Raw genomic sequence first — 15,481 nt, 5'->3', positions numbered from 1 at the left:
AGGGCCACCACCGCCTAATCCCTCTGCTGAAAACAGCAGAGGGATTTCCTTTTTTTTTGCCTCAGGAGGTGGGGAAGAGCTGTCAGAAAAGCGGTCAGTCCTGAGCACCGAAACACATGGGAGAAATATCGTTGGAAAGGGGAGAATATCCCCTTTCCAATGGTACCCTTGCTCCTAGCTTGGGGATTGCCGCAGAAGGGCGATCTCAATGCAGAGATCCACCACTAGACATCAGAGAGCGGGGAGTGGCACCTTGGGCAAGGGCCATTACTATATGGCCATATTCAATATCTCTTCCCCCCATTGGAGGCAGAGGGGGACACTAGCCCCCATTCTGCCCCCCACCCAGGGGGGACATAAAGCACACTAGACACCTGTGAGGATCTCTGAATGGTCCACCTGGTCGCAGGTTGGGCTCCTGGCCTCCCTCCCCCAGTTACACAGATCTGCCCCTGCATGCAGCAGCACATGTGATCCAGCGCGGCTGGCCAAGGACCAAGCATAACTTTCAGTCAATCATTCAACAGGCCCGTATACATATTACTCAAATCATTCATTCACCATCCTTGGCCAAGATCCCACTGGGGAGATCAAGTTTTAATATTCACTCAGTTTCGATAAGTTAATTTTTCAACTAGACCGAACCATAAAATTGCAATATTTCTTGACTAATCTTTCACTGATCAACACTCTTCCTCTAGTCAATGGACCATTAGTTGAAAAGTCGACTTAGCTAACTAACTTGCATGTCTCAATGAAATAACCACAGTCTCGGGATAAATTCATAAGTTTTATCTAAAATTTCTCAGTCATAAATTGACCGTTCACAGATACAAATTCTCAGTGCGAACACCTTCATTCAGTTTACAGGAGGAATCAATGTATTTAGCATTCAATTTTAACAGATTCCTGAATAATATTGCATAAGAGTGGATAGTTGAAGAGACAGCAGATTCATCATAAGTCACATTTGCAAATTATTAAGCAAATTCGAAGCAAGCTCATAATTACCTAAAGGCAGAAATCTGGAAAATCGACCCCCTGGCCAAAGGACCGATGGTGGTCTTCTGTTTGGAATCAGGAGACAAATACTATAGGGACAGGATCAGAACAGGACCAATACTTACTAATATTCTTTCTAGAACCTGACGCACCAGGACGCTTCCCTCTCTTACACTCTCTCCCTCCTCAAAGTTCTTCTGGAGTCTTCAAATCTAATCAGAAGTTGATTGTCACTTCTCTGCTCTCCGCTCAGCTCATCAGCTCAGATCAATTCGGCATACAGCTCAGATTCAGAATCCGATCAGCTCTCCTCAGTGCATGTGTGTGTGAGAATATGTAAAAATCTTCTCTCTAAGCTACTCTTAGTTATAGTCTTAATTCTGTGTGCCCCACCCTCAAAAGTTGCAAATTCTAGTGAGTTACTGTATGTGTTTGGTTGGGACTCAGAAAGTCTCATCATGTCATGCTTACGTTTTCATCTTTGTTAGCAGTCTTATTGTCTTACAAAACTCGCCTCCATTAAGTCATTTTAACATCCTTTCTCATACGCATTTTGTAACAATTTTCAATATTGCACAATTCAGTCCTCATAGGAGAGGGTCACACAACGCTGCATTCCCATGTTTTTTCTGTCCTTGACTCTTGGCCGTTGTTCAACTCTTCGGGCATCAGGTCACATCCATATTGAACTGCGCATGTGCGATTCATCCGCCATCTTTACTTTTGTCATTGTCTCTTTAGTCCCAAACGTACACTATTGATAAAAGAATCAAAAACAGCTGTTCTTTTTGTTAAATATATGATCCTCACTGTTCACCACCCACTTCTACTCTGTCCCGTATTAATATTATTTTTCTAAGCAGAAGCATTAATGATAGCAGCCTTTTTTTAATTTCAGGCAAGCAGATGCTAGGCATGTGGTTCCTCAAGACCACAAGTTAGGTTTTCTTGCTCATACGTGAGAAGTTTCCCTCCCAAAGCTAGTTAGTCACATGTTTATTACGAGGTGCAGGTTCACGCATGCACAGAGCATTTTCCGCACATAAAGAGTTCAAATCACGTTTGGTTTTCATTCACATTATTTTAAGCCCACATAAAGCTTTTTCTCCCTGTATTTGATGTCTTGTGCGTATTACTTTCACTCTACTTACAATTTTTAATAGTTAGTGAACATTTAACGAGGATTGCATCCGAGCAAGTTTTGTTTCTTGAATCCTTGCTCCCCTGTCACTCATCTGCACTGTGGGGGCTGGAGGGGACAGAAGCAAGCCAATTACAGCATGTACTGACACAGGCACCTCTTCTACCACGTGCTGGAGGATGATGCTTACCTGACCGGCAGTGGAGTGATGTACACCCCCTCAGCCCCCACAGTGCAGGGGAGCACTCTTCTAAGTATGAAGGGGGGGGGGGTCCGTTAGCTTGTTTGTGCAGGGGGCTTTTGTAATTTCAATTAAATCTGAATATGTTCTGTAGTGATTTTGAGAGAAGTTCCAGCATTCTTCAAATTGCTGATTTGTTGCTGATCATCACCAAGTGCTCAATCACCAGGCAGCCAGGTATCGAACTGCCACCACTTCTCACAATGGAATCTCCTTTTTATAACATTCTCTGATGGCATTGGTCATTCATCGTTGAGCTTTTGTGTAACATGTTGTAGTCATATATAGGTGTTTCTTTTTTTAAGCATGCTCAGCAGCTCATGCCAGGAATGGTCACGGTTTCAATGGTGTGATGTTCTAGGGATAATCAGTTAGAGACTGGGAGCACACTGGCAGGCTGCTGATGTTGGTGGTGTGTGTACAAGATCTCAATAAGGATCACTTGAAGATCACTGCATGTAGCTCTTAACACTGGTGACGAGTGACACTTGATTGGGGACAAGCTTCACCACAAACTCCGCTGAAAACCCATGTGTGAAGATCGTTGAGTATTATGGATTTACTGAACATGACATGCCTTCAAGCTCTGGATTGAAACAATTAAGGGCTGTCTCTGATCCAACTATCAACGGCCGGTGTGGAATGTCAAAAAGGTAACTTTTAGCTTTTATTTGGCAGCAAACAGACTTTGGCCAATGGACTTCTCGCACTCAGGATCATAGCAGCACACGAGCAGTCATCACTCGGCTATGAGGGGAGCGCGCACAAACAGCCATTGTCTCTGCTGCAAGGAGCACTGGAACATCAGTGAGTATGCACCACTGCGACCTCATTATGACACGGGAAGGCGTGTGACATCACCGCACAGGACGTGAGGCTGCCATATTGGATCGATCTCATATTATGTTTTTTTTATTTCTCACAATCTAATTATAGATCGATCGGCTGTGATACGATCATTGGATTAATGACAGTGCTACTTTGGGAATTTCCTTATGCATACCAAGTTAATGCCTGGTAATGCCAGCAGATCAAGGTACAGTTTTTTATTATTGTGACTCACGTAAGACATCAGTGCAGTCATGTCAGCTACCAGCATGTCTCAACCTCCTGCTTTTCTATTTGAGAAAGGAGAACCAATGCTTCTGTTGAGGCAATGCAGAAAACCTTTTCATTCGTATTTGGTGGCCATTGGATGTGAGAAATTTTAGGCACATAGAAAACAAGCCATTCGTATCCACAACCAATAGGTAGGTGATGGTGATCCCTCGGGTGTTTTTTGATATGTCCATGAAAATGCTGGAATTGTACTTTGGTCAACTCATCAATGTTGTATTGGAGAGGCACAGATTTTTCACAAGAGCACAGGAACCGATTGAAACCGTGGGCAACTACATTGTGTCTTTAAAAACACTGGCTTGGCTTGTGAATTTGGAGAGTTAACTGGTGAGGGATCAGTTAGTAAGGTGCACAAACGGCAGCAGAGAACAAGAGAAACTACTATTGAGGAATCCTTCCATTGTTGAGGGAATGGAAAATACATCTGACCGGGTGAAAGAGATAAAGTCACATGATGGTGCCTGATAACGTCCCTACGCCTAGTAGCATACATGAAGTGGTGGAGAAGAAGGTGCAACAGGATGCAGATGGAAACATTGTAAAGTGACTCACTGGGAGAAGGTTAAAATTCCAAATGAGGTTACTAAATTTAAATGTTATTGTTGTGGAAGTTTTAGTCAGGTTTCCAACAGTCCCAACTGTTATGCAAAAAATTCCACATATCGCAAATGTGGTCTTAAAGGCCAGGGCTTGCAGGTCCAATGGGGGGTACGAGCTGTGGAGAATGTGGAAAGTGTAAGGGATGGTCTGAGGACAGTGGTGTTGAATGTGAAAGTGATGGTGAAATTGATGCTGGTTCTATAAGCGTGCCTGAATGTGAGGTTGATACTGGAGGCAAACAATTTGCATTTCTAGCAGACTCAGGTTCCCCATTTACAATGATTGGAAATGAGTTGTGGGCTGCAACATTTCCTAATGTGCAGCTCTGTTCTCCGAATATTAACCCAGTTTGTTATGGTGGTGTACATATTGACGTCTAGGGTTGTGTGGTAATGAGGATTGAATACAAGGGCAGAGAGACCATTGGAAAGCTATATGTGGCCAAGAAGGGGGACAAACTTCTAGGTTGGAGACATCGATTTGGGGTTTACATTAAATACCAATGCACACAATGCACGTGATCAAGTTATGTTATTGGATGATTGTGGGAGTGGAGAAAATCTCTTCAAAGAATTTCTGCAGGTATTTATCAATGAGCTGGGCCTGCTCGTGGACTTTGAGCATCAGATAGTGCAAAAGAAGGATGCTAAACCTTGTATGCACAAAGTGAGAAGAGTACCTAATATGATGCTGGAATCCTTGAAAGAGGAACTGGATAGACTATTGGCTCTGAAAATGATAGAAGAAATTGAATCCTCAGAGTGGGTGGCTCCAGCGGTCTTGGCTCCTAAGGATGGTGGAAAATCCATCAGGATGTGCGTGGATTTGAGAAGTCTAAATAAATATATTTGGGTAGATTGCTAACCGCTCCCTAACAACGCAGAGTCTATAACCATGCTGGAGGGAGCTAAAATGTTTTGCCTATTTTCAGGATGATATCCTAGTGTGTGGTAAATATGTGCTTGAGCATGAGGAGATGCTGAGAAGAGTGCTGGGTAGACTGTTGGGCTAAGGTCTCATAGTAAAGAAACAAAAATGCAAAACTGGAGTGACATTGGTCACATACTTGGGCCATGTTATATCGGGAGAGGGAATTGAGCCTAAATTAGAGTTAGCAGATAGCATTGTGAATGCTTCTACTCCTTGTGAGAAAGAAAAAGTGAGGTCCTTTCTTAGACTTGCTGAGTTCTATTCAAAATTTGTTAGGGGCTTTGCTAGTATAGTAGAAACCATCAGGATGTTATTGAAAAAGGGAACTCAGTATGTCTGGTGTGGTGATTGTGATGCAGCTTTCAAGGCGCTGAAGCATGAGATAAGTAGAATGCCTACTCTTGATCATTTTCACACCAAGAGAAGAACTATCCTTACCACTGATGCCAACCTTAAAGGGTTAAATTCAAAAACAGTTTGCAGCAACACTGTGCTGCAACCCCAATCGCACAGCTTTAATGAGTCAACTTGCAACTTTTTCGTTTTCATCATGTTTATTCCATGTTTTTCCAATTATTCCAATTTAACTTTCTTAATCACAATGACGCTGTCCATTGGCCCATTTGCTTCACATGAGGCAGTTGTGCCAATCCAGGCCTCTAACCACATCACGTATGGACTCTACTACATATTTACAGCTTAAAATCTCATTCCCAATGGATTTCGGGCTATTTGTATGCCCTTCGTCAGGGGAAGCTGTTTGAATCTAAAAATAACATAGAAAGCCATGTTAATCTTCTGTATTTCAACGGTATCGTGTTTTTACTTGAATATATTCAGCCATGGTACAATCAATACTGTAAACTTAACACTACCCAATTCCCACTAAATGGTTTCTAGAATAAAAAGACAAAATAATGTCAAATTAAAAACAAAATAAAATAAAAAATCTCTCAGTGTTTTCATGATATGATAACTTCGTAAGAGTTTACCGCAAGCGGAGACCTCCCCCACTCCATCCTCGATGCTCAACCTGCCATTCTACCCGCATTGCTAAATAAACGCTCAACTTGCCTAGTGTTGTCAACGTTAACCTTGTGCTAAAATGAACTCTAATCCCTGCTACAAAATTTAATTACAAAATAACAACGTGACCTCTCTCAATTCTGTTTCTGGTTAAAAAAGGGGTTACCTGCTTGTGCTTGTCAGTAAAGCTGTGCGATTGGGGTTGCAGCACAGGGTTGCTGCAAACTGTTTTTGAATTTACGCATGTGCAAAGAGGCGAGGCGCGTTACCCGGTCTGCACACAAACCGGAATAAATTGAGAAATATGACAAACGAAAAATCATGGTGTGCAACTACTTCTCTTTTGTGCATTGTCAATGGATTTCTTGCCTCAACAGCAGTGTTGCACCCAACACCAACAATTGACAAACAGGAGCAAGACAAACTGATCACGTAATATCTTGACGAAGAACACTGTCTCAATGATTGGAAATGGAGATAAAAATACGGATCTATGGACTGTTTTCTTGTGTTTCAACAAGCATCGAGTTTAATGGAGACATTATATGAACACTCGTAAAATTGAGCCAAATAAATATGCATAATGTTTTCATTTATTGCATTGGTACAAATGAACGTACTTTAAGATCGGGTGGGTTATACAATGTGCTGACACATCATTATAAAAGACAGAAGGGTTGGCAACATGATTCAGTTTTCACTATTTCAGTTTTTATTGTATGTTTTAATTTTATAATATGGTTGTTTCCGTTGTTAAGACTTGTGGGGGGATGTAGTCATGGAGGTTATGAGGGAGGAACATGGGGTTGAAGTCTAGGGCGAATTAGATCTCGTAATGTTCAGTTGTAAGTAATCCAATTAGATTGAATCAACGCTATTGGTTGAATTAGTAGCGAGGCAATGTTTAAATTGTGCATTCAGTAGAAGTCTTGGTTCAATGGCAGACATCAAAAAAGGAGAGCACTGAGCAGTTAGAACGATTTTTGAACTACAAGCAGGTAACCCCCTTTTTTAACCAGAAACGGAATTGAGAGAGGTCACGTTGTTATTTTGTAATTAAATTTAGTTTGTAGCAGGGGTTAGAGTTCATTTGAGCACAAGGTTAACGTTGAGAACACTAGGCAAGTTGAGCATTTATTTAGCAATGCGGGTAGAATGGCAGGTTGAGCATCGAGGATGGAGTGGGGGAGGTCTCCGCTTGCGGTAAACTCTTGCGCAGTTATCATACCATGAAAACACTGAGGGATTTTTTATTTTATTTTGTTTTTAATTTGACATTATTTTGTCTTTTTATTCTAGAAACCATTTAGTGGAAATTGGGTAGTGTTAAGTTTACAGTATTGATTGTACCATGGCTGAATATATTCAAGTAAAAACATGATACCGTTGAAATACAGAAGATTAACATGGCTTTCTATATTATTTTTAGATTCAAACAGCTTCCCCTGACGAAGGGCATAAAAATAGCCCGAAATGCATTGGGAATGAGATTTTAAGCTGTAAATATGTAGTAGAGTCCATACGTGATGTGGTTAGAGGCCTGGATTGGCACAACTGCCTCATGTGAAGCAAATGGGCCAATTGACAGCGTCATTGTGATTAAGAAAGTTAAATTGGATTAATTGGAAAAACATGGAATAAACATGATGAAAACGAAAAAGTTGCAAGTTGACTCATTAAAGCTGTGCGATTGGGGTTGCAGCACAGTGTTGCTGCAAACTGTTTTTGAATTTACGCACGTGAAAGGAGGCGAGGCGCGTTACCCGGTCTGCACGCAAACAGGAATAAATTGAGAAATATGACAAACGAAAAATCATGGTGTGCAACTGCTTCTCTTTTGTGCATTGTCAACCTTAAAGGGTTAGGCACTGTTCTTACACAATTGGATGGGGGTGAAGAGAAGGTAGTTGTGTTTGCTTCCAGAGCACTAAAGAAAGCAGGATAATTCTATTTGTGTATTGAGAAGGAGGCCTTAGTATTTATTTGTGGGTTATTCCCTTTTTAGTAAGGACAGATCATTTCCCCTTAGTGCACATATTTCCATACAGCCAGAGTGAGAGGTTAGGCCAAGACTCAAGCGTTGGAGTGAAGGTTTGGAAGAATTTAATTTTCAGATGTAGTATCTTCCTGGTGTAGCAAATAAAGCAGCTGACTGTTTATCATGGTTACCAGTGGAAGGCAATGTGATGTTGCTACTGTGTTAGCTGGTGTGAGTGGAGTTCAAGGAGCCTACCACTACAAAAGAGGAGTGGGAGAAAGGAAAAGAGGAAGCTACATTGTTTCCCGTGGTCGTGAATTATGTTTTTAAGGGCTGGCCTGATTACAAAGGTATGGATTCCGATTTGAAGCCATTTTGGTCAATAAGAAAGAGAGTTGTTCCTCCCAGGAGTATGAGCTCGTGTTTGTGAGAGGTATTGGTGAGAAGGCCTGAATCGACCAGTGGAGGAGGTGGTTAAGGAGTGTTATCAGTGTGCCTCGAATGATAAATCTGCATTCTATAATTCTGCCCTCCTTTCACCTATGGTTGTCCCAGGTGAGCAGGGGACCGAGTTAAGTCTGGATATAATGGGCCCATTCGAGTTATTGCAGCAAAATGAGAGATGTGTGTTGTTACTAGTAGACTACACTTCAAAATGGGTATCCACAAGGTGCATTAGCACAGTAAACGCTAAGGTGGTTTTAGAATTTCACAGAGATGAATTTGCAAGTAAGGGTGTACCCAAGTTTTTAGTCACTGACAATGGGGTGCAGTTCACCTCACGAGAAATGCAGGAGTTTTACAGAGATTTTGGGGTCACGCATCATAGGGCAGCTCTATATGTGCCTCAGGCCAGTGGTCTCGCGGAATGTATGAATAGAGTGGTAAAAGCTTGTGTGTAGAGAGCCATAGGAACAAGAACTCCTCTTAAGGAAATCCTCAGAGACAAGTGGTGGGCATATCACACTACCCTCAATTGTGTAACACAAAGATCCCCTTTTGAGCTCTTGAGGGGTAGAGTAGCCACGTCCAAATTGAATCCTGAATGTTTGCCAATGAAAGTGACTCTCAATTTGGACAAAGAGGAGGTGGATGCTAGAATCAAGTCATATCAGCAGAAGTATAAACGCAGATATGAAGAAATCTGTGAAGAATAAAAAATGGTGTGAAGAAGAGTTGGTTTTAGCGAAGAATTCACTGTGTGAGAGAAAAGGAGTGACTGCATTTATAGGTCCTTTTGTCATTACTTCCATTAGAAGGAATGTGGTGACAGTTCACACTGGGGAAAAAAGCGGATCATGTCCCGGTTAGTGAAGTACAGTGGCAACAGGTTGTCAAATGAGATAGAGGATGCAGTTCCATCAGGATTGAGGTTGCATGAGTATAGAACAAGTTTGTCTCATGATTCTCTCAGGAGGAATACTCCTAGTAGACCCAGGAGTACTCCTGAACGCTTCAAGGATTGTCATGAATTGGTGCTATTTTCAGGCATTTTGGAGTCCCTGTGTGAAATCAATTGTTCTTGTGTTGTGTGTCCAGTCTTCTTTTACCATTAAGTGATTATTTAGTGCTGCCTTATAGTGTGTGTAGCAATTTTCTCATTGTATATTTTTATCTTGTTTTAACTTGCTTTCTTCCTTGCATTGTTGGGTAAGGGGGATGTGTTGTAGTCACATGTAGGTGTTTGTTTCTTTAAGTATGCTCAGCAGCTCATGCCAGGAATGCTCACGGTTTCTACAGTGTGATGTTCTAAGGAAAATCAGTTGGAGATTGGGAGGCTGCTGATGTTAGTGGTGTGTGTACAATATCTCAATAAAGACGACTTGAAGATCACCGCGTGTAGCTTCTTAATACATCCAGACTTGCAGCCCACTGTTAATAAGCTACATTACAAGTTCTTTTTACAAAGTTGTTGGCTTCAATGTGAGACTGAAAGTAGGGTCTTTTTTCCTCTGATTGTGGCTGTGTTAAAGTCTCTGTCATGGATGCAACGCACATTAATTAAGGACACGTACTCTAGAGGTGGTTCACATATTAGGAGCAGAGTAAGATGCTTATAGACCTCGCACATCCCCTACAACTAATGGTATTGCTGTTGCTAACATATTGACTCTGAGCCCCATTACCAGTTATTCCTTCCACCACCTGGGAGTTGACACCAATCATGAGAAGGCCGTGACACAGTAATCTTTGCATCTGTATTCCCTCTTGCTCCTGGGAGGAGTTTCCTTTATTTTGGGTAAAATTTCCTTGCACCTGTTGTTTACAGAGATATTGTGCTTACCCATAAATTGAGCTCTACCCCTTTGATTCTAAATTGAAATGGTATGCAGCAGAGGTTTACCTTCCTCAGTGTAGACCATGTCATGCGGACTCGAAGCTCCCTGATTGAGCCTCATGGTTTTGGGGTCTGCCTGAAGTTCCTTCAAGGCTGCCTGCCTACCTCCTGAAAGTCGGAAGGAGTATACCTGGCCCTGCAGGAGGCGAGACTGTCCAAGAGGAGGTGTCCAGCATGTTCCTGACTTAAAAAGCACCTAGAGAAATCTAACTGGCACAAAAAACGAAGACATGAGGGGTCTGTGCTCTCTGTTTACCTGTGTCAGCTGCACTAAGACTTTGTAAGAACAAGTACAACTGGGTAGCCTGGTAGTCTGCCCTGGGCTCTTAAGACAGATGCTGCCACTACTGACATCAGGAAACAAAGATATGTTGCCATCGAAGCAGAAATGACAAAGGCACACTATGGGTGATTCAGGTCCGAGGCTGCAACTGCTGAGTATGAGTACCTGTCTGTAACCAGCTCCTAAGACCACCACTTCTAAAGATGAGTGCTTCCTAGTAGGCCTGACCCACCTACTGCATCCCTTCATCCCTATTGTGGTACAGGACTGTCGCAACGGCCCGCAGAAGCAGAGGCATCACCACAAGGAGGGGAATGCATTCTTCCCCATGACACTACTAGGACTGCCAGCAGGTAAATGCAGGGTGTAGCCTACATCTAGGACAAGACACTAACATGCGAAGGAGATTATTTTACCGAGTAAAAGCAAGGGGTAAAAGATTTGAACTGAGATACGAAGTTAACAAATGAGAGTATTTAATATAATCTGCACCTGCGCCTAATCAGTGCCTCTGCTCTTAGTGCGTTGGGGACCGTAGTCAAGGGAAACAAATCATAGCAGGGCTGAAGGACCAGAAAGGGATTGAAGCAACTCAATGATTTAGGTTACAACAACTGTGGTATTTCGTTTTGCTGTGATTTTAAAAGTTTCTTTTACATAAAATATAAGTGCCTGCCTGGACAATAAGTTAATGAGTTCTGAACTCTTGTGCTCCACACTACTTCCCTGAGAAGCCTGTGATTGCTGACCTTCTCACCCTGAGATTGAAGTGTGGAAAGGTTTGTACTTAGCTGAGTTTGCAAGTACTTGGCTGAGTTTGTATAGCCATCATGTTACAGACCTCAGGACACCAGTGACAAGTTACCTCAACCACCATGGTTGAGGCCTGGGTGGCCCCTATATGTCCAGAGGCCCCCCAATCAGACTCTGAAAAGGAGAGAACATCTATGGGGCTATATGATTGGTCACTTCCTCACCACTGTATGCAGACCTGCTCTTCAAGAATACCTAAATGCCTACTGGTAGGGAGGAGGGCCAAGCATGTTGATAAAATGATTATTCCTCTTTGCACACACATCTGTCTTCCTCATGTCCTGCCCTGACCAGATTATGTTTGATGATTTCTCCAAGTCAGGTTGCTCCCCCAAACCCAACTACCCACAGACCTGCCGTCTCAACCATCCACAGACTTGCTGCCTTTCAATTTGCTTCTCATCTTGGCTTTGCTACGTGCTACTTTTTCAGACCAGTGATGTTCTTTTAGTATACCTCACACAAATTGTTTGTTACAAACAGTATTTGTTTTTCTCCATTAAGGTACGGTGGACGCCCCGATTGTGGATGCGTGTATGAAATTTTAGTGACGCTGCTAGCCTCCGATGGAACAGTGATAATAGCGGAGTATAAAGAGGCACCCAACAGCATTCCTCAACATAATGATGGGAAATTTCACCAGGTACAGATGACCAGGGGGCCATGAGGGGGAGGCATGGTCATAGGGTTACTGATTTCCATTAATATAAAGTAATTGTATTACCTGTGACCTGATTCTCTTACAGGTCCCATTTCCAGTTAATCGGGGAGGGGTCACTGCTGGGAGGAGAATCCAATAACAGCTGTCAGTAAGGCCAGATTAACTGACTGTGCAGTGGAGTGTTTAATATGATTATGACTCGATTCCTTCTAGTTAGCCTATATTAGTATGGAGGTTACAATAGTTATTCCTAGTATTGTCAACTAAGATGTTCAGGTTTAGGGTTGGGATTATAAAGACTGTCAGTATTCCTTTAAAAACGTATTTATGGGTAGGCCCGAGTTACCAAGTAGAGTGATTTCTGGAGATGGGTGGGGATAATGGATTTTTCAGAGGTTAGTTAAAGTGGGGGAAGAGGGAGTGGGAATGGCTGCGATAATTACATGTGGCATCACCAAGACTCTCAGTGTCACCAGCTAAGTTGCTTTTTAGAGGGGCACATCCTTTACCTTGCAGTTACGACAATGATCTGCCTTTACAATACAGTCACTACCCTGACTATGAAGCTACCACGCATTCCTTTACCACACAGGTCGTTACTGCGATTTGCATTAGGGGCGCGTTGTTGGAATGGTGTTGAAATTTAAGTCCAATGCCTTCCCTACTGTTGCATTGACTGCATTTAGAATAGTGAATTAAACTATTCCTAAGTCCAGAGCCCCCTAAGGCAAGTCATTGTAAAGACTTGCGTGGTAATGGAATGCATTATCACGTCGCAGTCGGGGTAGAGACTGCAATATAAAGGCATGCGTGGTAAATGTATGCAGGGCTCCATCATCGAATCTGTTTCGAGGGGCCACTCATTGTGCAATTTCATAAATGGGGTATCATTCTAATATGGGGGCCATAGAGCAGACAGGGGCTACTGCATCACAACTGCAGTGGTTGGTTCGTTTGCATGTGGTCCATCCCTCTAGGGGTCCACAAACTGGGCCAAATACACGCCTTCCACACCTGACTCTAGCTGTACCAAGGGTGAAAATGTAAAGCTTTCTCACAGAGATAATGGGGGTGGCGAATGTCTGACAGAATATCGACGGACAGAAAATCGACCTACAAAAATATCGACACAAAAATATCGATGACAAGAATATCGAGATCCTATCTACAACATGGTAAGTACAAAAATATCGAAAATAAAATATAGAATGTCAAAAATATCGTTATTAAAAATATAAAGTATTTTTTAGTTAAAAAAAAAAAAGTAAAATAAACCAAATAATACTTATAAATAAAATAAACATAATTAAATATATGTTATAATGTTTAAAATTAATAATTAATATATATAATAAAACATTAATTAAACATATACATATAATATATAATATATATACTTACTTAATAATAAATGTTAATAATTGTTTTAATAACTTATAACGTGTTAAAAATTATTATAAATTACAAATACATCATACACATAAAACAATAACATGAATAAAAATTAAATAATTATATATAACACATTTAAAAAATTACATTTAATTTGAATATTGTTAAAATTAATTACATATTACATTAGCTAAAATAATACAAAAAATATTAAATATCAGAGAGAATAAAACTACTACTCCAGCTCCAAAAAAAACAGTAAAGAAAATGTTGGATAGCGTAGAGCTAAAAATTACTATTTCCACTCCAGGGAGTGTAACAATAGGGAAAGTTGTTGGATAGCGTAGTGCTCAAAATTACTATTCCCACTCCAGAGAGTGCAACAGTAGGGAAAGTGTTGAATAGCAGAGGGGTAACAATTACTATTCCAACTCCAGAGAGTGCAACAGTAGGGAAAGTGTTGGATAGCGTAGGGGTAAAAATTACTATTCCCACTCCAGAGAGTGCAACAGTAGGGAAAGTGTTGGATAGCGTAGGGGTAAAAATTACTATTCCCACTCCAGAGAGTGCAACAGTAGGGAAAGTGTTGGATAGCGTAGGGGTAAAAATTACTATTCCAACCCCACAGAGTGCAACAGTAGGGAAAGTGTTGGATAGCGTAGGGGTAAAAATTACTATTCCCACTCCAGAGAGTGCAACAGTAGGGAAAGTGTTGGATAGCATAGGGGTAAAAATTACTATTCCAACTCCACAGAGTGCAACAGTAGGGAAAGTGTTGGATAGCGTAGGGGTAAAAATTACTATTCCCACTCCAGAGAGTGCAACAGTAGGGAAAGTGTTGGATAGCGTAAGGGTAAAAATTACTATTCCAACTCCAGAGAGTGCAACAGTAGGGAAAGTGTTGGATAGCGTAGGGGTAAAAATTACTATTCCCACTCCAGAGAGTGCAACAGTAGGGAAAGTGTTGGATAGCGTAGGGGTAAAAATTACTATTCCAACTCCACAGAGTGCAACAGTAGGGAAAGTGTTGGATAGCGTAGGGGTAAAAATTACTATTCCCACTCCAGAGAGTGCAACAGTAGGGAAAGTGTTGGATAGCATAGGGGTAAAAATTACTATTCCAACTCCACAGAGTGCAATGTAAAATAAACCAAATAATACTTATAAATAAAATAAACATAATTAAATATATGTTATAATGTTTAAAATTAATAATTAATATATATAATGTAATAAAACATTAATTAAACATATACATATAATATATAATATATATACTTACTTAATAATAAATGTTAATAATTGTTTTAATAACTTATAACGTGTTAAAAATTATTATAAATTACAAATACATCATACACATAAAACAATAACATGAATAAAAATTAAATAATTATATATAACACATTTAAAAAATTACATTTAATTTGAATATTGTTAAAATTAATTACATATTACATTAGCTAAAATAATACAAAAAATATTAAATATCAGAGAGAATAAAACTACTACTCCAGCTCCAAAAAAAACAGTAAAGAAAATGTTGGATAGCGTAGAGCTAAAAATTACTATTTCCACTCCAGGGAGTGTAACAATAGGGAAAGTTGTTGGATAGCGTAGAGCTCAAAATTACTATTCCCACTCCAGAGAGTGCAACAGTAGGGAAAGTGTTGAATAGCAGAGGGGTAAAAATTACTATTCCAACTCCAGAGAGTGCAACAGTAGGGAAAGTGTTGGATAGCGTAGCGGTAAAAATTACTATTCCCACTCCAGAGAGTGCAACAGTAGGGAAAGTGTTGGATAGCGTAGGGGTAAAAATTACTATTCCCACTCCAGAGAGTGCAACAGTAGGGAAAGTGTTGGATAGCGTAGGGGTAAAAATTACTATTCCAACTCCACAGAGTGCAACAGTAGGGAAAGTGTTGGATAGCATAGGGGTAAAAATTACTATTCCCAC

At 40.9% G+C, this 15,481-nt stretch overlaps 1 protein-coding gene across 1 annotated transcript in view; it reads left to right on the top strand.

Moving 5' to 3' along the window:
- The window catches only part of LOC146797941 (F-box only protein 2-like), a 131,692-nt gene that overhangs the window by 82,963 nt on the left and 33,248 nt on the right, over positions 1-15,481 (top strand). The window contains exon 5 of the mRNA XM_085625150.1: positions 11,976-12,114. Within this exon, the coding sequence (XP_085481276.1) occupies positions 11,976-12,114 (139 nt within the window). The remainder of the gene's footprint in view (positions 1-11,975; positions 12,115-15,481) is intronic.

This window comes from Triturus cristatus, chromosome 9, assembly GCF_964204655.1.
Source record: "Triturus cristatus chromosome 9, aTriCri1.1, whole genome shotgun sequence".
In the NCBI taxonomy this organism is placed as follows: domain Eukaryota; kingdom Metazoa; phylum Chordata; class Amphibia; order Caudata; family Salamandridae; genus Triturus; species Triturus cristatus.
Note: the sequence above shows the minus strand (reverse complement) of the source record. Positions and strands in the feature narration are given on the sequence as shown.